We start from the raw sequence: 25,788 nt of genomic DNA on the forward strand, positions 1-25,788 counted from the left end.
GTGTTTTGTGTGTGTGTGTGTGTGTGTGTGTGTGTGTGTGTGTGTGTGCGTAGATGGTGTGGGGGCAGAGACTGACTTTGTCATGGATGCTTTTGTGTTTGCAGGAAAAAAGAAAGAAGGGAAAGATACAGAATAATGAGACAGCATCACGTTGGTACGATACTAATAAATACGGGCCTTTTACCACCCAATTCCATCTCTCTGTTCCTTTTATTTCTTCCTAATTGCTTATTCCGACAATGCACAAATGTTTGAAAAATGGCTATTCTATAGATGCAGAGAGCTTCATCGGGAGATCAAACGTTCCATTAAATGGTCTTGAATCACATAATTTTATTAAAGAAGGATTTGGCGCAGAATTGAAAGGCTACCGAAACACGAAAAGAAAAAAAAAAGAAAGATATGGGAGAGTGAAAGAAATATAACTGCAGGAACACTTACAAGCCTAATGATTGCAATTTTCACCCCTGCAAATTACATAGCATGGTTCCCTTCTTCCCATAAGCAACCCTTCGTCTGTAAATCCCCAAATCACCAATTCCCTTTGTCCATTTTCAGCAAAAAAAAAAAGAGGTCCTTGCAAGGAATCCAGTCTTTTATAAAAGCAATTGTAGTTTCCTCTGTGAGCAAACAAACCAATGTCATTTCTGTAAAGTCAGCCATCTTCACTATTTATTGCCCCGCTGTGGATATTTGTGCGTTCTTTCATTTTTGTACATATAATTATATCGCTGCAGTTACTACGCAAAACTAATTGTCCAGCAGTAAATATTCTTAAATTAAAAAGAGACTTTGTTGTATCTCTCTCTCTCTATCTGTCCATCCATTATCTATTATCTCTCATCTATGTATCTCTCTCTCTATCATCTCTCTGTCTCCATCCATCCATCCATCCACCCATCCATCCATCTCCTTACTAAATCTCTCTCTCTCTCTCCCCCTCCCTCCCTCCCTCCCTCCCTCCCTCCCTCTACCTCTATCTATGTATCTATGCATCTATGCAGTGGTGGGATGCAGCCAGTTTGCACCAGTTTGGTAGAACTGGTAGCTAATTTTTTGTTGCCCTGGCCCAGAATGGACTTCCGGAAGTGGCATCCATGCAGAGAACTGGTTGTTCACATATTTGAATACCACCACTGCATCTATGCCTCTCTCTCTCTCTCTCTCTCTCTCTCTCTCTCTCTCTCTCTCTCTCTCTCTCTCTCTCTCTCTCTCTCTCTCTCTCTCTCTCTCTCTCTCTCTTCATCTACCTCTATCTATGCAACTATGCATCTATGCAGTGGTGGGATGGAGCCAGTATTTTTTGTTGCCCAGTCCCAGAATGGACTTCCGGAAGTGGCATCCATGCAGAGAACCGGTTGTTCACATATTTGAATCCCACCACTGCATCTACTGTATGCCTCTATGCTTCTATCTATCTATCCATGTATCTATCCATCATCTATCTAATCTATCATCTATCTATCCAATTTATAGACCCGCCATCTCACAAGCAAGTGACTCTGGCAGCATACAAGAAAAGCAAAACAATAAATCCCTAAAAACATTAACAAATATTAAAATAATGTTTTAAAAAAACTGCTATAAAAATAGATTTATCAGCCTGAGGCTTTGTCCATGTTATAGTCATCCTTCTGTATCTGAGGCAGGGGGCTCAGCCTTAGCTGTCCTTGTTAGCGCTCTATGGTTTCATAATGGCAAGCTACCAAACCCAGTCCTTTCCTTAATTTCAGCAGCTACTTGATAATCAGCAATGAATTAACTTCAATGAGGTGACAGAATTACCAAGCTTTTACCAGCTTCAGCTGAAATGACTCTGGCTACAGTGATATAAGACGTAACTCTGAGGTCCTGTCCACATGGTTGCTGCCTCAGCTCCCAAGGACCAGTTTCCAGAGAGCTCCCCCAGCATCTTCAGCAATCAAGTTCCCTCAAAAGGATGATGAGTAGCTGGCTGCCCTTGCTTGGGGTCTTCGTGTCCTCCTCGAGGACAGGAGTTAGGCAGGACACGATGAGGAGGTGGGCTCAGAAGCGTATGGCCACTGACAAGGAGGGCTTACGCAAGAATTGCATCCAGCCACTTCACAGTCTAGCACTATGAAGAGCAACTGCGCTCATTCCCTTATTAAAAATAAGACACCACGGCTTTGTAATCTTGTCTCGACCCTCTGAGACATCCTGTGAAGACTGATTTGCCCTTTCGCCTACATTTTCTCCCTTGCTCAGAATAGAGTAGAGTAGATTAAGAATAGAGTAGAGTAAGAATAGAGTAGAGTAAGAATAGAATGAGAATAGAATAGAATAGAATAGAATAGAATAGAATAGAATAGAATAGAATAGAATAGAATAGAATAGAATGAAGAATAATAGAATAGAATAGAATGAAGAATAATAGAATAGAATAGAATAGAATGAAGAAAAATAGAATAGAATAGAAAACAGAATAGAATAGAATAGAATAGAATAGAATAGAATAGAATAGAATAGAATAGAATAGGATAGGATAGGATAGGATAGGATAGGATAGGATAGGATAGGATAGGATAGGATAGGATAGGATAGGATAGGATAGAATAGAATAGAATAGAATAGAATAGAATAGAATAGAATAGAATAGAATAGAATAGAATGAAGAAGAATAGAATAGAATAGAATAGAATAGAATAGAATAGAATAGAACAGAATAGAATAGAATGAAGAATAATAGAATAGAATAGAATGAAGAATAATAGAATAGAATGAAGAATAGAATAGAATAGAAAATAGAATAGAATAGAATAGAATAGAATAGAATAGAATAGAATAGAATAGAATAGAATAGAATAGAATAGAATAGAATAGAATAGAATAGAATAGAATGAAGAATAATAGAATAGAACAGAACAGAACAGAACAGAATAGAATAGCTGGAAGGGACCTTGGAGGTCCACTAGTCTAACCCGCTGCTCAGGCAGGAACCCTATGCCATTTCAGACAAAGTGTTGTCCAGTCTCTTCTTAATAAATTCCAGTGTTGTGCATTCACAATTTTTGGAGGCAAGTTGTTCAGCTTACTTATTTATGGACTCCTGGAGTAACACACTGCTGAAGCCTCTCCATTCAGTTTACACTTTAGGGCAAATGTGGCTGCTTAAAATGCTATATAGAGGCCAATCGAAACCGAGAGGACAAACCTTGCACCTGACAAGGTACTCACCTGTTCCTGCAGGATCTTCAGCATGGCCTGCGTGTGGGAATGTTCCTCTTTCGCTTGTTCAAGTTCCAACTTCTTGTTATTTAATTCTTCTTGGATTTTCAACAGTTGCTACAAAACAAGAAGGGGCATTGAGGATTATGGAGGGTTGATTTATTTAGCGTACGGCAGAGGTCCTCAACCTTGGCAACTTTAAGACTTGTGGACTTCAACTCCCAGAATTCCTCAGCCACCGCACCGATGTGGCACCTATTTATCTACTCGCATTTGCATGCTTTTGAATGGCTAGATTGGCAGGAGCTGGAGCAAGGAACAGGAGCTAACCCAATCTCACAATGCTTGGGTCTCAAACCCGGGTTGTCAGTTCTCCAGCACGCAAGCTCAGCCTCTTTAACCGCCGAGCCCTCGTGCCCCTCCCTCTCTTATCACATGCATGGACTTACAACATAGAGTATATATATATAAATGTTCCACCTAAATTAAAAACCCAGTAAAATATAAAGATTAAAAAAACTACGTTCAAACAAAAATGACTAGGCCATCTAACCACTGAAGCGCAGCATCATTTATTCAAAAAAAAAAAGGTCAAATACTGGACTGCTATACAGATAGTCCTCAACGTACGACCAGCCTGGAATTTGTGTTGCTAAATGCGAAATTTGTTAAGTGAGTTTTGTCCTATTTTATGCCTTTTCTTGTCACACTTGTTACGGTGCGTCACAGAGGCTAAGTTAGCAACACGGTTGTTAACTGAATCTGGGCTTCCCCAATTGACTTTGCTTGTCCGAAGGTGTTGTGATTCAGGGTCAGCCTGTGGGTTCGGCAGTTGGGTCGGATGACTCAGAGGAGGAGGAGGGGGGTGTTGAAGACCTTGCTGAGGGGGTTGAAGACCTTGCTGAGGGGGTTGAAGATCTTGCTGATGAGAGCCCTCAGCCAGGCCCCTCCCACTTGGTCACCACGGAGACCCAGCTGTGTGAGCCTGACAGTGTGGATGAAGATGACCCACAGCTGGCCCTGTTCAAGGACGCCCGACGCAGGAGGCAGTCAAGTAGGAGTAAACAGAGGAAGGCAATGGGGCTTCTCGGAAGGAGGCAGAGAGAAGCCACGCCCTGAACTCTTTATAAGGGGAATGTGTGGGGAGGGCTGGTTTGCTGACGGCAACCGCTTGGATAGTGTTTCAAAGCTTCTGTTTCTTGGTTTGTGTCTTGTTTGTTTTTGTAGTAATAAATTTGGCAGGCTTTATTCCAGCCTCTTGCCGTTTGTAAAGGGGTTGCCTTTTCTGCAGGGCCGGTAGCAGGCTGGTACAGAACAGTAGGTTGCAAAAGGGGATCATGTGACTGCGGAACCCTGCAACCATCATAAATACGAGTCAGTTGCCAAGCGCCCGAATTTTGATCATGTGACCCTGGGGATGCTGCAACGGTTGTAAGGGTGAAAGATGGTCATAAGTCATTTTTTCCAGCGCCGTTGTAATTTGGAACAGTCAGTAAATGAACTGTTGTAAGTAAGGACACCTTGTACATGCCCTCAGGTTACAGCCAGGCACAATGGGATCTACAGTTTGATGGGGGGCCCCATAGTCACACTAAAGGGAGGATACACTGCCCCATTTATACAGAGAGTCGTCCCAGAGGTGCTTTTTCAGGAGGCAACTGGAGTTCCTTTGTTCTCCTTTGAAGATGTTTCGCTTCTCATCCAAGCAGCTTCTTCAATTCTGACTGGGTGGTGGGGAATGGAAGGATCTGGTCAAAGCTGAAGAAGCTTCTTGGATGAGAAGCAAAGCGTCTTCAAAGAAAAACAAGAAAGGCCAGAGGCCTCCTGAAAAAAGCACCTTTGGGACAACCATGACCTGGAGGATGGAAAATCTCCGTAGACAATTATTATTATTATTATTATTATTATTATTATTATTATTATTATTATTATTATTATTATTATTATTATTATTATTATTATTATTTATTAAATTTTTATACCGCCCTTCTCCCGAAGGACTCAGGGCGGTGTACAGGGCAATAAATATCAAAATATAAATACAAAAGTTAAAAAAGAGTTAAAAAGAACTAAATAATTATGCCCAATATAATTATGCCCAATATTTAGCCACGGCCTTTGGGACGAACGTCATTCGAAGGGTGCATGAACGGATTTCCAGAAAACATGGCAGACTAGAGAAACCATCTGTGCTTCAGATGGAGATGCAGACCACACAGACACATCCCCAACAGCCTCCGCTTGTCTCCAACAGTGAAGGGAGCCAGGGCAGAAAAACATCCAGCAGACAAGAAGGCTCCACACCCATTTGCTCCACTCGGGTGACCTCTGAGGACGCAGATAAACCCCCAAGTGGCCTCAGTGACTCTCTTAAAGGATGCAAAAAACCAGCTGTCTGCAAGGAGTATAAATCCTTCCCTTCCCCACCATCCGGTCAGAGCTGATGAAGCTTCGGGGATGAGAAGGGAAACATCTTCAAAGAGAAACAAGAAAGTCCAGTTGCCTCCCGGAAAAGCACCTTTGGGACAACCCTGACCTGAAGGGCCGAGAGTCCTGACATGCACCGTGTGAGGCGCGAATCCCTTTCCAGGTTGTCCATGGCTGTCCACCTAGTTCAAAACCTGACACCTTTTGTGTGGGATCCTCTCTCTCTGCCTTCCTGGAAGAAATCTCTCTTGGATTGTAGCGTCTCGCACCGCTGGCCTTTTTCAAACTTTGCTCCCGGCTCTGGTGTTATTTGCTTTTGCGGCTGCGTCTCGACTGGAGGAGACACAAATTTAGATCGGCCTGCAGTTTTCTGCAGCTCGGCCTCAAGACGCATCCCTCTCCTGGTGACAAACAGCTTCGCCATACATGAAAACGTCCTAAAACTCCTCGCCGGCACGACCCACCGCAAAGCCACCGACATCTCTATCTGGGCTAAAGTCTTATTTGCTGAAGGAGAGCCTCTGGCTTTAATAACACGGGGATAAACATTGCAGCCCATAAATAATTTATGCGCACAGCCCTTTAATATAATTAGTCCCTGGCCCGCCGCCATCTCATTTTCTGCGAAGCTATAATCTGAAATAGATTTGCGCTGAATTGCCAAAAAATAAAATAAAAATGGTTTTCTTCTCTGCGGGGAGAGTGGACCCTTGAAAATCGATGTATCAGCAGTCAAAAGCCCCAGGAATGGGAAGGGAAGAGTTGGCGACTGATGGTCATGTTTACTTATTACTTATTATTTATTTGGATCCCGCCTTTATTTTAGAAACAACTCCAGGCGGTGAGTATCTTCAACACGTCTTCCCTCCTCCTGTTTTCAAGCACCACAACAACCCTGTAAGGTTGGGTTGGCCTGAGAGAGAGAAAGAGAAGGAGATTGGCCCAAAGTCACCTGGCTGACTTTTATACCTGAGGTGGGACTAGAACTCACCATCTCTTGGTGATTGGCCCAAAGTCTCCCAATCGGCTTTCATATCTAAGGCGGAACTAGAACTCACTATCGCCTGGTGATTGGTCCAAAGAAACCCATCTGGCTTTAATGTCTAAGGCTGGACTAGAACTCACCCTCTCCTGCTGATTGGTCCAAAGTCAACCAGCTGGCTTTAATGTCTAAGATGGAACTAGAACTTTCAGTCTCCTGCTGATTGGTCCAAAGTCACCCAGCTGGCTTTAATGTCTAAGGCAGTACTAGAACTCCCAGTGTCCTGATAATTGGCCTAAAGTCACCCAGCTGGCTTTCATGGCTAAGATGGAACTAGAACTCACCATCTCCTGGTGATTGGCCCAAAGTCACCCAGCTGGCTTTCACGGTTATGACAGGACTAGAACTCACCGTCTCCTGCTTTCTAGCCTGGTTCCTTAACCACTGGACCAAACTGGCTTATCAGGGAAATTTGAGGGCTATGAAAAGGCATTTAACTTTTCCAGCTCAAGATGGAGCCCAAAAGATATGGAGCCCGTATACTCAAGGGGTGATGGAAGTGCTCTCCTTGTCCCTTATTTTGCCTGGTGAACGTAAAGTTCAAAACAGCTACGCATTCCCTGTATCTTTGCTTTCATCGGCATATTCATTTGCATCTGCAAAGAATTTCTCGCATCTGCAAAGAATTTCTCGCTATATTAATCTAATTAAACCGAAGAACAGAGCTCTGGTTAGTACATCGTTCCATTTCCTTGTTAAAAATCCCCAAATGTGTAAAAGATGTTCTGGATAAGACATGGTTGATCATTGTTAGGAGGAGGAGGAGGAGGAGGAGGGGGAGAGGAGGAGGAGGGGGAGGAGGAGGGGGAGAGGAGGAGGAGGAGGAGGAGAGGAGGGGGAGGGGGAAGAGGAGGGGGAAAATATGGAAAGAAGCAGAAGAAGAGAGATGTTTTTCTTGCTATTTTTTTTTACAAAGAATATGAAAAGCCACCCATTAAACTGGTAACGATGAAGTATGCAATTGTTTTTCAATTAAGCTAAATGCTCCAGGAATCCAAGTCTCCATATGTGGAGGAAACAAAAAGGGTGACTTACGTTGCACAGCCACAAGGAAAATAGAAACGTGCCATTAATTGCAGTTAGCCAGGAGTTGACACTTAGTTCAATACTGTCTTGAAAAGCTCTGCTCATCTATCATTTATTAACCTCATCTTCAGCCAAGGCTGCTTAGCACTGGGAAAAAGTTCTCGAGTTAAGATAAACTTCTAAAATTAGTCAAAACTCAGGAGGTGTGGTTGTGAGGATGCAACATATTTTCATATATGGTGGACTTGTAAAAAGGTTAAAGCTTTTTGGATTAAAATTTGGTGGAATATGCAAAAAATATTCAAGAAAAGGATAAAGTTTTGTCCGCAATTGTTTTTACTGGGCATTATTACAGATACTACTGTTGTGGACACTAAGCTGATGTTGAACTTAATTACGGCAGCGAGACTTTTAGTAGCGCAATATTGGAAGAAGGAAGAACTGCCGACTATAGAAGAATGGACTTTAAAAGTCTCCAATCTGGTGGAAATGGCAAAGATTTCGGCGTATTTGAAAGACCAGTCGCAACAGAGATACATTGTGGAGTGGAGAAGATGGATTGATTACATCCAGAATAAATATGGGACTAAAAAGTTTCACCTAGCATTTGAATAAGTATTGGATTTATGTGATATATAAATTACTTGTAGTTATTTTAATAAGAGTTAAAGTGCGATAGAATTTAATATTTTATTGTTGTTTGCATATGGTAGATTATGATTGTTTGTATTTTTATACCCTGTATTTAGCTCTGGGAAGTCGGGGAGGGGGGAGGGGGAGGGGAGGGAAGAGTTGGGGAGGTTTGGGGAGAGGGGAGGGGGGAGGGAGGGGTTTTGTCTTTTAAAAAATGTACTGTAAAACTTTTCAATAAAGAAAAAAACCTCAGACTTTCCTTGATCGGAGGAGGCAGCTGGCTAAGGAGAGATAGCTAAGGCCGTTCCTGGTTAGGGAGAAGGCAGAACTTGAGAGCATAGAGAAGGGGTAGGCAACCTCGGCTCTTTTATGACTCATGGACTTCAACTCCCAGAATTCCTGAGCCAGCATAGGTTGCCTACCCCTGGCATAGAGAGAGAGAGGGATGAACTTAACAATTTGGTGTGAAACTAAAAAAAACCAAAATTCTTTGATAATCAATAATAATTCTCATTTCTAGAAGGTTGCATCTCATTCTTTCCTTTGGAAATTCTTGCCAAAGGTCCTTGGGTTGTCGGTAAGCGTATCAATTCACAGATACAGGCACTCCTTGACTTAAGGTCACCACGGAGCCCAAAACTTCCGTTGCTAAGCGAGGTGGGTTGTGAAGTGAGCTTTTGCCTCATTTTACGACCTTTCTTGCGGATGTTTCTAAAGGGAATCCCTGCAGTGAGCCACACGGTTGCTAAGGGAATCCGGCTTCCGCCTGGATTATGCTTGTCAGAAGGGAAATCACGTGGACCCTGGCACACCGCACCCGTCGTAAGTACATGCCAGTTGCTGAGCCTCTGAATATTGATCACGTGACCATGGGGACGCTTCACCCTGGTCGTAAGTGGGCAAAAACGGTCGTATGTCGCTTTTCTCAATGCTGTTAAAAATTTGAATGGTCACCAAGACAGCAGTTGCAAATCAAGGACTACGAGTAGCATGATTTGATTAGCTTACACGTGTGATCCTTTTTTTTAACCAGGATCTTACTGGAGTTAACTATCCCATCCCTATTGGCTATTGCTTCAACCTTGATCCCTTCTGAAAGGTTGACAAGTGTCTGGTGTCCTTTGGATCTGTGGAATTGGCTATTTTTTTTCTTTCAAACTAGTTGTTTATTACATCTGGACAGCTGCATAGGCCTAACCTTACTGATAAATAAGGGCACCGTGGGGAGTTATTGATTAAATCTATAAATTGTTGATAGATTTAAATTTGTTAATTTAAATTTAAATCTCTACGATGTGCTTTGGAAAGGAATGAAATGGGTTGGGTTTTTGAGGATACCTTTGGGGCGGGGTGGGTGGGGGAAAAATCCTTTAACACTTTTAAGGAATGTCTTCATTGTTATGGGATGCGCTTAGCTCAGTCTCAAACGAGGAAAATGGAGAGGTACGCCAAGAAAAGGAACCAGAATATTGCTGCTCTTTGGGAGAGGTTAAATAAAAAAGAGAATTATCAGCGCTCTCTCTCTCTCTTTCAATCCCTCCTCTTAAAAGCCACTCAGAGTGTGTTGGAATGGAGGGCTGTAATAAATGTAATGAAAGAAATAAATAGACAGGCATGATCCGATGCAATCTATTATCTTCCGTACCAGAAAACATTTGTCAGGAAACATTTCCGAAGAGAACGCAAAAGAAAAAGATGGGCAACTGCTTAGATTCTTGCTGAGATTATCATTAAGTTGACATTTGCGGTGCTTTCCAAGCAGAGAAGACTGGGATTTGTGCGTTTGTGTGTGTGTAGAGATGCACACATTCACATCTCTGTATATAGTGGTGTATATACGGATAAACAGGAACGTCTCTGGAGATTCTCAAGTCATCCAGATCACGGTTGTCCCAAAGATGCTTTTTCAAGAGGCAACTTTATTTTTCTTTGAAGATGTTCTGCTTCTCATCCGTGAAGCTTCTTCAGTTCTTCTTCAGAAACAACATAGGACAAACCCATCAGGACAAGATTCTGAATTTAAAAGACAAAGGCCCTTCTTTTGACGACAGCAAACTCCACGTTCTGGACAGAGAGGACCACTGGTTTGAAAGAGGGTTCAAAGAGGCCATCTGGGTCAAAATTAAACATCCCTCTCTCAACAGAAGTGGGGGGGGGGAACATGACACCACCCATCTCCTGTGTACAACACAATCCTTTCAGCAGTTCCAAGAAGGCTCCGCATCCATTTGCACTACTCAGGTGTCCCTGAGGACACAGGTAAGCTTCCAGGTGGCCTCAGTGACTCTCAGAAAGAATACTAATGACCAGCTGACTGCAAGGAATATAAATCCTTCCCTTCCCCACCATTCAGTCAGAGCTGAAGAAGCTTCTATCCCTCTGTTAATGCAGCCTAGCACTGTGTTGGCTTTTTGGCAGCTGCAGTACACAGCTGGCTCGTATTTAAGGGATTGTCCACATTTAAGTGATCTCTCTGTTCATTCTGCTGCAGCTTATACCCACCTCTTAATAGTCATACTGTACCTTTTTCAGTTTACAGAATAAGAGGATATTAGTCTTTAGCTGGCTGATGGGACTTTTAATTTAATGGAAAAAGGATGCTGACAGGGACTATTACTCTCGTTCCCGTCAACAATTGTGTGTAGGCCAAAAGAACCTAATTGACAGACAAAACATTTCTCTTGCCATTCGCTTGTCTTTGCCTTTGGTTTGCGTTGGTGAATTCTGGATACCCCTTGCTGAAGTTGTTCTGTTTTTCCATATGCCACTAAAACTGTTCCAGAATTCCATACGATGCTTAAGAGACCATAATCAGAACTATTTCCCTGCATTGGGAAGATCACGTCTGCCTTTAAAGTTTGCAATTCTTCGTTTTATGTAACAGGGGATTTTAATCCGATCTGACGGGAGGGATCTGACTATAATCTACTGTGACAAAACAATGTTACGCAAACTATATCTGCTTTCAGCCAGTTCTTAGGAAGGGGACCTCAGGCATTGTGTAGAAATGGAAGGAAGAAAATGAAAGCTCTCTACAAACACAGGTTCACCACCACCTGGAAGGGCTGGCATCAGTCTTGATCTCTTTGAAGGACTTGCATCAATCTTGACCATCTCCAAGGGCTGGCATCAAACTTGAGCATCTCAAAAGCTGGTATGAATCTTGATCATCTCCAAGGGCTGGCATCAACCTTGACCAGCTCAACAGGCTGACATCAGTATTGACCATCTCAAAGAACTGGCATCAATCTTGACCATCTCCAAAGGCTGGCATCAATCGACCATCTCCAAGGGCTAGCATCAACCTTGACCATCTCAAAGAGCTGGCATCAATTTTGACCATCTCCAAGGGCTGGCATCAACCTTGACCACCTCAAAGGGATGACATCAATCTTGACCATTTCCAAGGGCTGGCATCAATCTTGACCATCTCCAAGAGCTGGCATCAATCTTGACCATCTCCAAGGGCTGGCATAACCTTGACCATCTCAAAGAGTTGGCATCAACCTTGACCATCTCGAAGAGCTGGCATCAATCTTGACCATCTCCAAGAGCTGGCATCAATCTTGACCATCTCCAAGGGCTGGCATAACCTTGACCATCTCAAAGAGTTGGCATCAACCTTGACCATCTCCAAGGGCTAGCATCAACCTTGACCATCTCAAAGAGCTGGCATCAATTTTGACCATCTCCAAGGGCTGGCATCAACCTTGACCACCTCAAAGGGATGACATCAATCTTGACCATTTCCAAGGGCTGGCATCAATCTTGACCATCTCCAAGGGCTGGCATCAATCTTGACCATTTCCAAGGGCTGGCATCAATTTTGACCATCTCCAAGGGCTGGCATCAACCTTGACCACCTCAAAGGGATGACATCAATCTTGACCATCTCCAAGGGCTAGCATCAACCTTGACCATCTCAAAGAGCTGGCATCAATTTTGACCATCTCCAAGGGCTGGCATAATCTTGACCATCTCAAAGAGTTGGCATCAATCTTGACCATCTCCAAGGGCTGGCATCAATCTTGACCATCTTGAAGAACTGGCATCAATCTTGACCATTTCCAAGGGCTGGCATAACCTTGACCATCTCAAAGAGCTGGCATCAATCTTGACCATCTCCAAGGGCTGGCATAACCTTGACCATCAGAAGCAACGGCCGTTTCAACCTTTCCACTAGAATTCTTCGCTTCTGCAAAAATGCTTTATCAATTGTCCTTTGAAAACTTTTCCCAGCCCTACGAAGAGGCAGTCCGGAACGCGTCTTTCTGTTTTCCTAAGGAAGCTTCCCAATTCTGTGTCAGATATGATTCAGACAAGAGCCTGCTTTTGAAAATATTTAACAACGTTCGGTCGTGTACTTGGAAGTTAAAAAAAAATCCCACTAAACAGAGAGGCTGGCTGCAGAAGCGACTTTTTTCGTGATTATAATAGTAGCCAAAGTCGTCTGGCAGTTATCATAAACAGGCTTGAGGATCATATCTATCTACATCTTTTGGCAAAAGTCCCCAGCATGAAGGGAAACAGATTAAACAAAGATTCTCAAGGAATTATAACATCAGACATCCAAAAGACAAGGAGATGGATTTCGTTTTTCCCTTAGCGGCGCATTCTAGAAACACTTTTATGAGAACATAAAGGTTTCATTGGTAAAGGGTACTCATCCAGTTTAGATGGTGGGTGTCTCCAGAAGGAGAATTCCAAGGAGGCATATCATGGACTTAAAATATTTCTGTTGCTAAGTGAGACATTTATTAAGTGAATTTTGCCCCCAATTTATGAGCTTTCTTGCCACAGTTCTAAAGTGAATCGCTGCCGTTCTTAAGCCAGTAACTCGGTTGTTAAGTGAATCTGGCTTCCCCCACTGACTTTGCTTCTTGGAAGGTTGCAAAAGGGGATCACGTGACCCCGGGATGTTACAACTGTCATAAGTACATGCCAGTTGCCAAGCATTTGAATTTTGATCACGTGATCCACGGGGCTGCTGCAACGGTCATAAGTGTGGAAAAGCACTGTAAAGCGGTATATAAGTCTAAGGGCTATTGTTATTATAATGGAGGAAGATTCCATGTATAAAGCCCAGAAAGGGAGATTCAGAGAGATTTGAGCAAAGTGTCAGCCGGGTTTTAAAAGCAAAATATTTTTCAGAGGAATGCCTGTGGAGATTCTCCATCATCCAGGTCACGGTTGTCCCAAAGCGGCTTTTTCAAGAGGCAACTGGACTTTCTTGGTTTTTCTGTGAAGACGTCTCGCTTTTCATCTAAGAAGCTTCTTCAGTTTGTCTTCAGAATTGAAGGAGCTACTTGGATGAGAAGCAAAACATTTTCAAAGGAGCGTCGGTGGAGATTCTCCATCATCCAGGTCACGGTTGTCCCAAAGGTGCCTTTTCAGGAGGCAACTGGGCTTTCTTTGTTTTTCTGTGAAGATGTTTCGCTTCTCATCCACGAAACTTCTTCAGTTCTTCTTCAGACACAACATAGAACAAACCCATCAGGACAAGATTCTGAATTTAAAAGACAAAGGCCCCTCTTTTGAAGACAGCAAAGTCCACGTTCTGGACAGAGAGGACCGCTGGTTTGAAAGAAGGGTCAAAGATTTTAGGTGGATGGGTAACTACTAAGGTAATTATTTATCAGATTTAGTTGAGGCTGGAACTTCCGGGAAAGAAACGATGAACTGAAAAACTGTGGCTGAATAAAGAGCCAAGGAGGAAAACTTATTCCTCTCCAGACCAAGGAGAACTTTTGAGATCACCCACAAGTGACTCCGGACGCTTGTTCCTCTCACAGGGAGATTGCAAAACAGCCATCTCCAACAGGTTTAGACCTGTGAGAATTGAAGAAGTAGCTATCTTGCTCAAACCGCAGTTGGCATCTTTATGGACACTAAGTTTTCACACTTCCGCTTGCTAATTGCTTCTTAACTATAAGGAATCTTTGGATTGACAGATTTCATAGCACCAGGTGAGTTTCCTTCAATCCTTAGTGAAATAAGTTTTAAATATGGACTTTGTGTGTGTGTGGGGGGGGGGAATAAAGAGCAAAAGGGATGTTAAAACTGTTAATTTTGGAAAGTTATGAAAAGGTTAAGGGTCCAAATTTAAAGCTTTGAAAAAATTTGTGAGAAGGGGCAAAGGAAAAAAAAATGAAGTCAAGTTTTAGGACACCAAAGAGCCTTGGTGGAGCAGTGGGCTAATGCCTCCTTAAGTAACCCCAGCTGCCTGCAATTAGTGCAGGTTCGCATCCCACCAGGCTCAAGGTTGACTCAGCCTTCCATCCTTCCGAGGTAGGTAAAATGAGGACCCAGATTGTTGGGGGCAATTAAGCTGACTTTGTAATAATGCCGCTTGGGGTGTGTGTGTGAAAGCCCTAATAAGCAGGCATATACATAGAATGAAGGCTACTGCTAAGCTTGTAAGCCGCCCTGAGTCTTCGGAGAAGGGCGGGATATAAATGGAATTAAAATAAAAATAAAAAATAAAATAAAAATAAAATTATTTGAAGGGATTAAAGATCAAAATAGTTATAAGTAAAAGGAAGGGAGATAAAGTTGGTTTATTTGTTCAAGATTAATATAGATACGTTATCTGTGGTAACTCTTAATGAACTTTTGATCAGGCCTGAAAAGATGAGGCTTTAAGGATTTGCTCATAGATAAGAGATGAGATTTCAGGAAAAGAATTTCATTTGTTGTATTTTAACGATAAATTACTAAAGTTCTTTACACTTGAGATGAAGGAAAGTCATTTCTTTATATATTTCCTCTTTTTTACTACATCTTTCTATTTTCATTTCTATTTTTTTCTTTTCCACACTTTTTTCTTTTTTATTCTTTTCTTTTTTTTCTTTTAGTTTGCGTTAGGTTTTATCTTTTTAGTTGCAATGTTTAATAACATTATTATATAAAAAAATTAGTTGAGGCTGGCATGGTTCTGGTTCAAATGCAAGAAAGACGGAATATCTGTCTGGTTTTTTTAAGCCTGGGGAATATAAGTCGCGAAGGCTTCCTTCAGTACTAAAATGTCATAGTTTATAATTCAATTCCATCTTAAGATCAAGTAAAGAAAATCTCATTTGTTACCATGGATACAAGACATTATTTCCATTTGTTCGTTAGAGGCTTCATACTGGGTATGAAATTAAACTGTAACAGAGTTTTATGTGGAGAATTATCTCAGAAATCTATAAGTATAATGGCAAAACTGCCGTTAAGTTTGCTGGATTTTCATTTTCAGATCCTATCAATGGCAAGATAGCTACTACAATCCAATTGCTGGTATTTAATGGTCCAAATATATATAATTCACTGTTTGATTGTTCCTGTTCTAAAAATGCGGACCTTTAAAAACCTGAAGAAGAAGAAAAGAGAAAAAGAACAGTTGCGTGTTTTTTTAAAAAAAGCATAGAAACCATCTGACGCGTGTTTTCCTTGGTTAATTTTTTTTAACTTCCAAATATGAGTTCAAGGTTGACAAACATACAAGACATCCATAACTATCACAGTTGATCAAACATCTTTCCCCAAGTGAATGCAGGCAATTTAAAGTATCTTTATCCTAAGGAAGCAATGCTTGTTACTTAAAAAACAACAACACACACCACGTTCTCTGAATTAGTTTTTCAATCTCCTTTGAGGTCACCCTGCAGAATGGTGAGAATTACTCAGTACAGGTAGCCCTTGACCTACCAGGGTTCATTTAGTGACTGATGTTACAACAGCACTGAAAAAAGTCACTTATGACTAACCCTACCGTCAGTGCTTTTTTTGTAAAAGAAAAAGGTGCCGGAACTCACACATGTCATACAACCCGCCTTGCCTACCCTATAAGGTTCCATCCAAAAAAGGTGCCGGAACTCCATTCTGAGCGTTCTATGAGAAAAAAAGCCCTGCCTACCGTACACAAAAGGAGTGTCAGAAATGACAGCCAGAATTCTCCAATCCCTAGGAACAGCAATAGCCCACAAACACACAGCTACACTCCGTCAGGACTTATTCGGAACCAAAGACAAGATACAGAAGGATGAGAGGAACAATGTCACCTACGCAATCAACCACAATCATTGCAACCAGTTCTACATGGGACAAAGATTGAGCCTCCTTGGTAGAACAGATTTCAGCCTGTTTCCTCCCTGCCTGACACTTCACAAGTGATTACACCCAAACCTGGAGATGTTTCTCCATTCACAAGAACACCAGCCACTTCAACTTCCCACCAAACAAGATCGGAACAGGCCGCATTATGCTTTAGACAGATATACCTGCTGCATGCCTTGGACAGTTTGCTGCAAAAACTGTAGTTGCTGGTCTTTGGTCAAGCTCTCCTCGGTGCGAAACAGCTGGCCCTTCTCTTGCTTGAGAAGCTCCACCTCGTTCCGGTAGGCATCCAGTTGCCATCGGAGACTGTCGTTCTCTTCCTTCAGGGCATAAGCTTGAGCGGCTAAGGCTGAGAGAAGGGACAGACTTGGTAATTAAGATAAAAGAACAAGATCGGACAGGTATTATGCTGGGACAAATAAAGGGTCAGAGAGTTGCAGCTGCGCCTGTCAGAGCAATGGAACCTGAGTTAGCTTGTGGACTGCATCCGCTTCTGCAGGGTTATAACAGTCTATGAATTAACCAGGGAATGTCCACGATTAACCGTCCTTTAGGTAGAAACTGTCTCTGTCTTTGGTGCTTGTCAAGGTATTGATTTAGCAGCTAACTAGCTTATCTAATGTAAGATGTAATGATGGGAATGACTCAGCAGGGTCTGTGTCTCTTTAAGAGCCAGCTAGGTCTGTGTCTCTTTAAGAGCCTTTGTATAAAGGGAACACTCTGCTGATGTGTTCCCTCTCTTCTGTTTCCTGCTGTAATCGTGGTTTGTTGGATCCTGCTGTATTAGAATGTATATGTATGATATTGTAGATAGTGTAAGATAAACCACCATATGATGCAAGCCACTGTTTACTGTGTTTACTCCTGGGTTATCTCACGCAATAAAACTGTGCACGCTCTGACAGGACTCTATGAGCTTGATTGTTTTCCTGTAGACATTTCATTACCCAAACTGAGTAACATCATCAGGGCTAGCAGAGTCCTAGGTAGCACTTATTACCTAGTTTGGTCATGAAACATCTGCAAGAAAACAAGCAAGCTCAGAGAGCACCAAGGACCCCACAATCCTCCTCCTCCTCTTCTTCCACTTTCTCTTCCTTGTCCTCCACCTCCTCCTCTTCCACGCCTCAGACTGTCCACCCTACTAGCTCAGATGATGTTACCTAGTTGGGTAGTGAAATGTCTTCAAGAAAGCGACCCAGCTCGGAGAGCACCAAGGACCCCTCATTTCAACCCTGAGCTATAAATATTCTCCTTTATCAGGAATTCTCTATGGGGTAGACCCTCCAGACACTGAAATAAACCAGTTTCCACGCAGACTGTAAAACATGGCCGAGGCTTCTAAGAAAACATAATCTAATGTTAACCATTGATTGGATCTTAAATCTTGATTCGAGCTTGCGCATCAAGTAATGCGCTGTTTTTTGCATTACTTGATAGTTTTTATTTTTTTCAAGCACCAGGGGTTCAATAACTCGATTCTTCTGCCAAATGTTGGTTAACCCAAACTATACTTTACAAGGAAGTCCCTAACTATGGTTTGATGGGATGTCTGATTTTATACTAATAACCATCATTCTAAAAACCCAGTATTAATATTTTGGAATTGAAATGTTTTACCTGTTATATAATTACACCCTTTTCAGAAGAGTTTATGTTGAATGTTACTCTGGTGCAAGAAAAAAAAATATTGGGGCTGTTGGAGAAATTTTGACTTAGAATCCAGACATGAAAACTTTATTTTATTGAATTTTAACAGAATAGCAGAGTAACCGAGTTGAAAGGGACCTTGGAGGTCCTCCAGACCAACCCCCTGCTTTACCTTTCTAGTTCCTCAGCCCAAGATTCATATCATATGTCCGACACTGCACAAAAAAATGAACCAATGGTGGCAAAAATAAAAAATAAGAATATGCTTTCTTGCTTGTTGAACATTGGCATATCCTTAGCTTTTTTTCTTCTTTGTATACTGAGTTAATTTAATATTATTTCTTCTCCTTTTTCAGCTTCTGGTCTCATTTACACAACCATTTGGGTCCATTATTTCCATGCCAACTTTTGATCTGCAATCTGCGCCTCCAAGGTTCTTCTCCACCCTAAGTTTGCTTAATATTCTCCCTGAAAAACACACGCACGACCTTGCAGCAAAACCTTTGCATGGGAAAAGCTAAATATTTCAGATCACAGATTCAGTTCCTTTACGCCCTAAGCAGGAGCCCTGTTTTTAAAGCGTCTTATTCCGACAGGCCTTCAAAGAGATGCTTTCTTTTATCCGTTCTTAAAGCCTCCAGACTGGAATATCTGCACAGAAACGTTTCCTGCGCTTCCGAGTTGCCAGCCAATTTTACTTTTTGTTCTTTTGATTCAGCCGCCCGCCAGCTGAACATTTATCGCAAACGTTTATTCGAAAGCATTTATCTTATTTCTGAAGCGAAAGGGATGATAAGAGTCCTTCAGGTTGAGGGAGACTTCAACCATCTTGTCTTCTTAGTAACCAACACTGAAGGACTTTGCTTTCTGGAAACAAAATAAAGTAAAACTTCCCAGCTGCCTATAGCTGTGGATTTCCCTGGGATTTTTTTTTTCATTCAAACATTAACCGAGTCTTACCTGACTCGACTTTTCAAGAACCAGCCAAGTTCAGCGATGAATATTGCCACCTGCTGGGACCAATTATGGAAGAAGCAGCCAAACCCAATGAGCTACAAAGATTGTTCAAGAAGCTTATCGCGTTTCTTTCTTTCAAAACAAGCAAACCCAATTTCTGTGCAAAGTTGGATTTGGAATGTTGCCTTTTCTCTTAATACCTCTGGACTTTAGGGCCAAAATTGAGGCCAACATTTTCATGGATAAGCAAGACCCTTGTGGAGTGAGTTTTGCCCCATTTTACGACCACAGTCGCTAAGGGAATTGCTAAGTTAGAAACACGGCTGTCAAATGAATCTGGCTTCCAGTTCACTTTGCTTGTCTCTAAGTTCGCAAAAGGGGATCACGTGACCCTGGGACGCCGCAATTGTCATAAACACGAGTCAGTTGCCAAGTGCTCGGATTTTGATCCTGTGATGCTACGACGGTCATAAGTGTGAAAAATCACCTTTTTTCAGTGCCAGCACTAAACGAACTGTTGTAAATAAATGGCAGTACATTGCGTTGTTCTCTCCCACACACACAGAGTCTCTTAACCTGCCTTCAGCTGTCTTGCAGGCTTCTCCACAGGTTAAAAAAATAAAATAAAATTAAGAGGCCACGACTGTGAAATTAAAGTCCCACCTCCTTTTTTAAATAGGACACATCCCCCCCCCAAAAAAATTCCATGGGTAAGCAATGCCCTGTTAAGTGACTTACACCCCATTTTATGAGCTTTTTTTTTACCACAGTCTTTAAGCGAAGTACTGGCCATTAAGCGAATCCCCTTTGCTTAATGGAAAGCAGTGGGCAAGGTCACAAAGGGGGTGGGTGGGTGTCACATGACCCTAGGATGCTTCAATCAGAGAATAGACTGTATAAATAACACAAAAATATGACTTAACTTGGTTGTTGTTTACTGCGTAATTGTTGATCTGATCTCGCCAGCAGTTAACACCCAGATAAGTAGAGATTAACACCAGTATTAATACCTAACTAACAATAAACAATATTCCAATCAAGGAACTAACAACTCAGACAAACATTCAGCATTAAACAAGCCGAATCAAAGAACCAGCGTGCGCATTCCCACCAACACTGAGTGGACAAGCCACCGTATATTTATTTATTTTATTAAATTTATATACCGCCCTATTCCCGTAGGACTCAGGGCGGTTTACAGGGAAAAAAAGCATAACATACAAAAATTAAAATCAGTTAAAACAATTGATTAATTCAAGTCCCCAAAATTTAAAACTAAAACCCAATTAAAAACTAAAACCCCTCAGTCTGGGCCAGACAGCTCGAAGCTTATATACTATAAGGGTGAATCCAACTCCCTTCTAACACTGATGATATTACCTAACTGGGTAATAAAACATCTGCAAGAAAACAAAATATAACAGAATAACAGAATTGGAAGGGAGGTCATCTAGTCCAACCCCCTGCTCAGGCAGGAAACCCTGTACCATTTCAGACAAATGGTTGTCCAATCTCTTCTTTAAAACTTCCAGTGATGGAGCACCCACAACCTCTGGAGGCAGGTTGTTCCCTTGATTAATTGTTCTCACTGTCAGGAAAATTCTCCTTAGTTCCAGGTTGCTTCTCTCCTTGGTTAGTTTCCCTCCGTTGCTTCTTGTCCTGCCTTCAGGTGCTTTGGAGAATAGCTTGACCCCCAATTCTTCTTTGGGGCAACCCCTGAGATATTGGAAGACTGCTATCGTCACCCCCTCATCCTTCTCTTCATTAAACTAGACCACAGGTCTGCAACCCGCGGCTCCAGAGCCGCATGCGGCTCTTTCAGCCGTCTCCTGCGGCTCCCAGTCTTCTGCCATGTGCAGTCCAAAAAAAAAAAGGTGGGACTAAAAAAGTTCAACCAATCAATTCAAATATGCAGGGTAGGTGCATATCTCGCCTTGGCTCCACTCTTCAGTCAAACCCTGTTCTGCACATGCGCGCATGTATGCGCATGTGCACACATTTTTTGCAGCTCCCAGTTTTTCCTTTTGGGAGGGAACTAGTTCCGAGTGGCTCTTTCACTGTTTCAGGTTGCTGACCCCTGAACTAGACATACCCAATTCCAGCAGCTGTTCCTTATATGTTTTAGACTCCAGTCCCCTGATCAACTTTGTTGCTCTTTTCTGTACTCTTTCTAGAGTGTCAACATTTTTTTCACATCATGGTGAGCAAAACTGGATGCCGTATTCCAGATGTGGCCTTACCAAGGCATTGTAAAGTGGTATTAGTACTTCACTTGATCTTGATTCTATTCCTCTGTTCATGCAGCCTAGAACTGTGTTGGCTTTTTTGGCAGCTGCAGCACACTGCTGGCTCCTGTTTAAGGGATTGTCCACTAGGACTCCGAGATCCATCTTGCAGTTACTACCAGTGGGCCAAACAACCAAGCCCTGGGAGCACCAAGCCCTCCCCAGTTCAACCCTGATCTATGAATTTTCTCCTGTATTGAAAGTCTGAAATATTCCTGACTTTCAGATCCTCCATCAGCTACAGATTTGTCCTGCGGTTCGTTGGAATCCAGCAACTTTAATGGTATATTGGCACAATAGATATCAGGCAGATCTCCTAGATCCAATCTCCTGGCGTGCTTATATTCTTTTTTTCTTCCCCAAACATTGTCCACCTGACTCTAAGACTAAAAACCCAAAGCGAAAACCTGCCAACCAACGTTAGTCTCCGTCTTTTGAGTTCCACTGAAACGACAACGGCGGAACAGAAGAAAAACATATAAAATGCAAAGGGCTGGAAAAATGTTGGCACCACAGAAGCATTACCGCATTAAGTCGCATTGAAAGACACTTAAGTCATTTCCTGTGGAAGCTTCGTTTGGCTCCTTTTCAATTTAAAATGGCAGTTTTATTATCGTGACTGATAGCAGGTGTTTGTGGAGAAATCGATTAGTATGCAGAGATGAAAATTACATTTAGCAAATGAATGGCGCCCGTCTGCAGTGTAGGCTGAGGTTTGTGTTAGCAAAAGGCAGGAGACTGCGAGGCAGCAGTATTTAAATAAATTATTTGGGGCATAAATATAGATAGGGATGAAAAATGTCTTCTCTTCCAGCATGAAAGAAAGACGGTTATAACTTGCAAACTTTTCCATTTGTTTCCTCGATCTGGCTGCCACAAGCTTCAGCTTAGCAAATATTTCGCCGAGTTTAATCTGGGATCATAACCAAAATCACATCCTTGATCAAGAAGCCGTAACTGAATGCGTAATCTCGACCAACCTTTTCAGCTTTTGTAATCAAAGGCACATTATTTATTCCACTCTTCACGATGCAATTGTCACACGGCGTACTACGCAATGAGACCACTGGAAGGAAGGACAATTATTTCATTTCCAACAGTGGGAACTTTTAAAAAAATAAATAAATCTGACTTTCGTAAGAGAGTCAGTTGTCCCTTTCGAAAACAAAAAGCAGAACGTCGGAGTGTTTGCTTTGCACGGGTCTTCCTCAATCTGGTGCTTTCCTGTTTCTGACAGGGCTGCAACCTCCATCAAGAAGCAATTTAACCGGGGTCAGCAAAACCTGATTCAGGAGGGAATCAAAAGCTCTTCCCAATATCCGTATGCATCCAGGCCGCCCGCATCCAGAATGCTTTTTTTTTCCCGAGACAGGAGACTTGCGCCCTGTACGATTAGTACAGAGAAATATGCAAGAGAAGAATACAGGTGGTCCTTGACTTAATGGCCGTAACTGAGCCCCAAATTTCCGTTGCAAAGTGAAACCTTTGTTAAGTGAATTTTGCCCCATTTTACGACTTGGTCTTGCCACCGTTCTTAAGTGAATCACCTCAGTTGTTAAGTTGGTAACACGGTTGTTAAACGAGTCTGGCTTCCCCTTTGACTCTGCTCATCAGAAGGTGGCCAAAGAAGGTCACGAGACACTGAAATCGTCATAAATATGAGTCAGTTGCCAAGCATCTGAACTTTGATCAATAACAATAACAATAATAGGGTTGGAAGGGATCTTTGAGGTCTTCTAGTCCAACTCCCCGCTCAGGCAGGAAACCCTGTACCATTTCCCCTTCCCCTTCCCCTGCCTCCCCTCCCCTCCCCTCCCCTTTCTTTTTTTCTATCTCCCTTCCCTTCCCTTCCCTTCCCTTCCCTTCCCTTCCCTTCCCTTCCCTTTCCCTTCCCTTCCCTTCCCTTCCCTTCCCTTCCCTTCCCTTCCCTTTCCTTTCCTTTCCTTTCCTTTCCTTTCCTTTCCTTTCCTTTCCTTTCCTTTCCTTTCCTTTCCTTCTCTTCTCTTCTCTTCTCTTCTCTTCTCTTCTCTTCTCTTCTCTTCTCTTCTCTTCTCTTCTCTTCTCTTCTCTTCTCCTTTCCTTTCCTTTCCTTCCCTTCCCTTCCCTTCCCTTCCCTTCCCTTTCCTTTCCTTTCCTTTCCTTTCCTTTCCTTTCCTTTCCTTCCCTTCCCTTCCCTTCCCTTCCCTTCCCTTTCCTTTCCTTTCCTTTCCCTTCCCTTCCCTTCCCCTTCCCTTCCCTTCCCTTCCCTTCCCTTCCCTTCCCTTCCCTTCCCTTCCCTTCCCTTCCCTTTCCTTTCCTTTCCTTTCCTTTCCTTTCCTTTCCTTTCCTTTCCTTTCCTTTCCTTTCCTTTCCTTTCCTTCTCTTCTCTTCTCTTCTCTTCTCTTCTCTTCTCTTCTCTTCTCTTCTCTTCTCTTCTCTTCTCTTCTCCTTTCCTTTCCTTCCCTTCCCTTCCCTTCCCTTTCCTTTCCTTTCCTTTCCTTTCCTTTCCTTTCCTTTCCTTTCCTTTCCTTTCCTTTCCTTTCCTTTCCTTTCCTTCCCTTCCCTTCCCTTCCCTTCCCTTCCCTTCCCTTTCCTACCACAATTTTCTAAAGCAGGTACCCCATTTTTATTTTTCTGAAGGTTAGTACCTGAATTGCAACAGTAACCAGGCAGAATAATAGCTTTTTTTAAAAAAAAAAAAATATTCCTTTTGTTTCTTATGTCTGATTTCTACAATTTCCTGCTCACCACGTGAATAAATTGCTTTGCGAAATGCCAGGGTTGTCCCAGAGGTGCCTTTTGCAAGAGGCAACTGGGCTTCCTTTGTTTCTCTTTGAAGACGTTTCCCTTCTCATCCAAGAAGCTTCCTCAGCTCTGACTGGATGGTGGGGAACGATTTGTGAAATATGCTGGTTTCCTGTCTTTAGAATATATGATCCAGGTTTGCTACTGAATGGGTCACAGCTTTAAGGAGGGGCTGGCAAAAAGTTAAATGATGGAAAGCAGAGTACCTTTTTGTCTCTAAATATCAGTTATCCTTGCCAGAGAATAGGAGAGAGTGAGAAGAATTTACCACTCCACGGAGATGTGAATTTGGCAGCTGTATCCTCATCCCGGGTGAATTGAGGCTGATCGAAGAGAGAGAATTAAACACTTCTAAATTCATACCCCATTCTTCATCTCTAACAGGCTACAAAGACTCCTTTTGCCCGAAAGAATAGGCAAGGTAAATTATCTCGTATTTTAAGTGTCAGGTATGGGCTCCTGTCACTCACTTGCACCTAATCAAAGAGTAGAGCTGAGCTAGACAATACATCCAGATGCCTTTAAGATCATTTAAGCGACAACTCAACGTATGACTGTACAAAACAACAACTTGCAACCTGCGGCGACAATTTAGGAAAATGGTATTAATAAGATTTTTTATTTTATTTTTATTTTAATTCCATTTATATCCCGCCCTTCTCCGAAGACTCAGGGCGGCTTACAAGCTTAGCAGTAGCCTTCATTCTATGTATATGCCTGCTTATTAGGGCTTTCACACACACCCCCAAGCGGCATTATTACAAAGTCAGCTTAATTGCCCCCAACAATCTGGGTCCTCAGATGCTGGAGTTAATTACGCAGAAGAGGTTGAGGTCTTCAAATTATATTTAACCTAGTTCCTTTCCCGCCTTTGCTTTTTTTTTGTGGGGGTGGGTGGGTGGAGATTTGAATGGAATTGTTGCAAGTCATGTACATGTACGCATGTATGCATAAACAAACATTTACATAAATATTTATATGTGTGTGTGTGTGTGTATGTGTGTGTGTGTGTGTGTGTGTATGTAGGTCTTGGAGTATTTGGGTCTTTTCCTGTGTAATATTGAGGGTGTCTTGGCGACGTTTCGACGAGGTCCCACTCATCACCTTCAGGCTGGTGTCTTCGGCTTTGTGCTTGTGCGAGCAAAGTGTGATCGGAGTTGCCGTCTCTCTATAAATATTGGTGGGGTTGTGTGTGGTGCTGGCTTTGTTTCTGTAAGCGGGTTGGTTGGCTGTGTTGTTATATATGGTGTGTGTGTGTGAGAGAGAGAGAGAGAAAGAGAGAGATTCCATGATCTCTGCACATGCCATATACTAAATCAATAAACACGTCTACCGTACACTCGAAATCCCTGGATGCTTTGCTTCAATCAAAAACTCCTGACTGTGTCCCTGAAAAACCCGTGACAAAGAGGTCGCGAAGATTAATCTTTCATTCACGATTGCCGTCTGTTCATTCACCTGTCCAAGGACCGATTAAAATGATTATCTGAACAATAGCAAACCAATACTCGCAAATGTCAGGTTTGAATTAGGCTAAAGATTAAGACTTAGCCAAAAGAAAGGCTATCAAAGGACAGTAGGGAAAGAAAGAAAGAAAGAAAGAAAGGGAAGGAGGGAGGGAGGGAGGGAGGGAGAGAGAGAGAGAGAAAGAAAGAGAGAAAGAAAGAAAGAAAGAAAGAAAGAAAGAAAGAAAGAAAGAAA

The 25,788-nt window shown here is 42.3% G+C and overlaps 1 protein-coding gene across 1 annotated transcript in view; it reads right to left on the reverse strand.

Annotated features, from left to right (window-relative positions):
- Positions 1–25,788, reverse strand: part of ENOX1 (ecto-NOX disulfide-thiol exchanger 1) — a 289,641-nt gene that overhangs the window by 18,176 nt on the left and 245,677 nt on the right. The window contains exons 11-12 of the mRNA XM_081328001.1: positions 16,576–16,760; positions 3,196–3,303 (exon numbers count right to left, since the gene is read on the reverse strand). Of these exons, the coding sequence (XP_081184127.1) occupies positions 3,196–3,303; positions 16,576–16,760 (293 nt within the window). The remainder of the gene's footprint in view (positions 1–3,195; positions 3,304–16,575; positions 16,761–25,788) is intronic.

The sequence above is a fragment of the Vipera berus genome (assembly GCF_964194415.1).
Source record: "Vipera berus genome assembly, chromosome: 4".
NCBI classification, from domain to species: Eukaryota; Metazoa; Chordata; class Lepidosauria; order Squamata; family Viperidae; genus Vipera; species Vipera berus.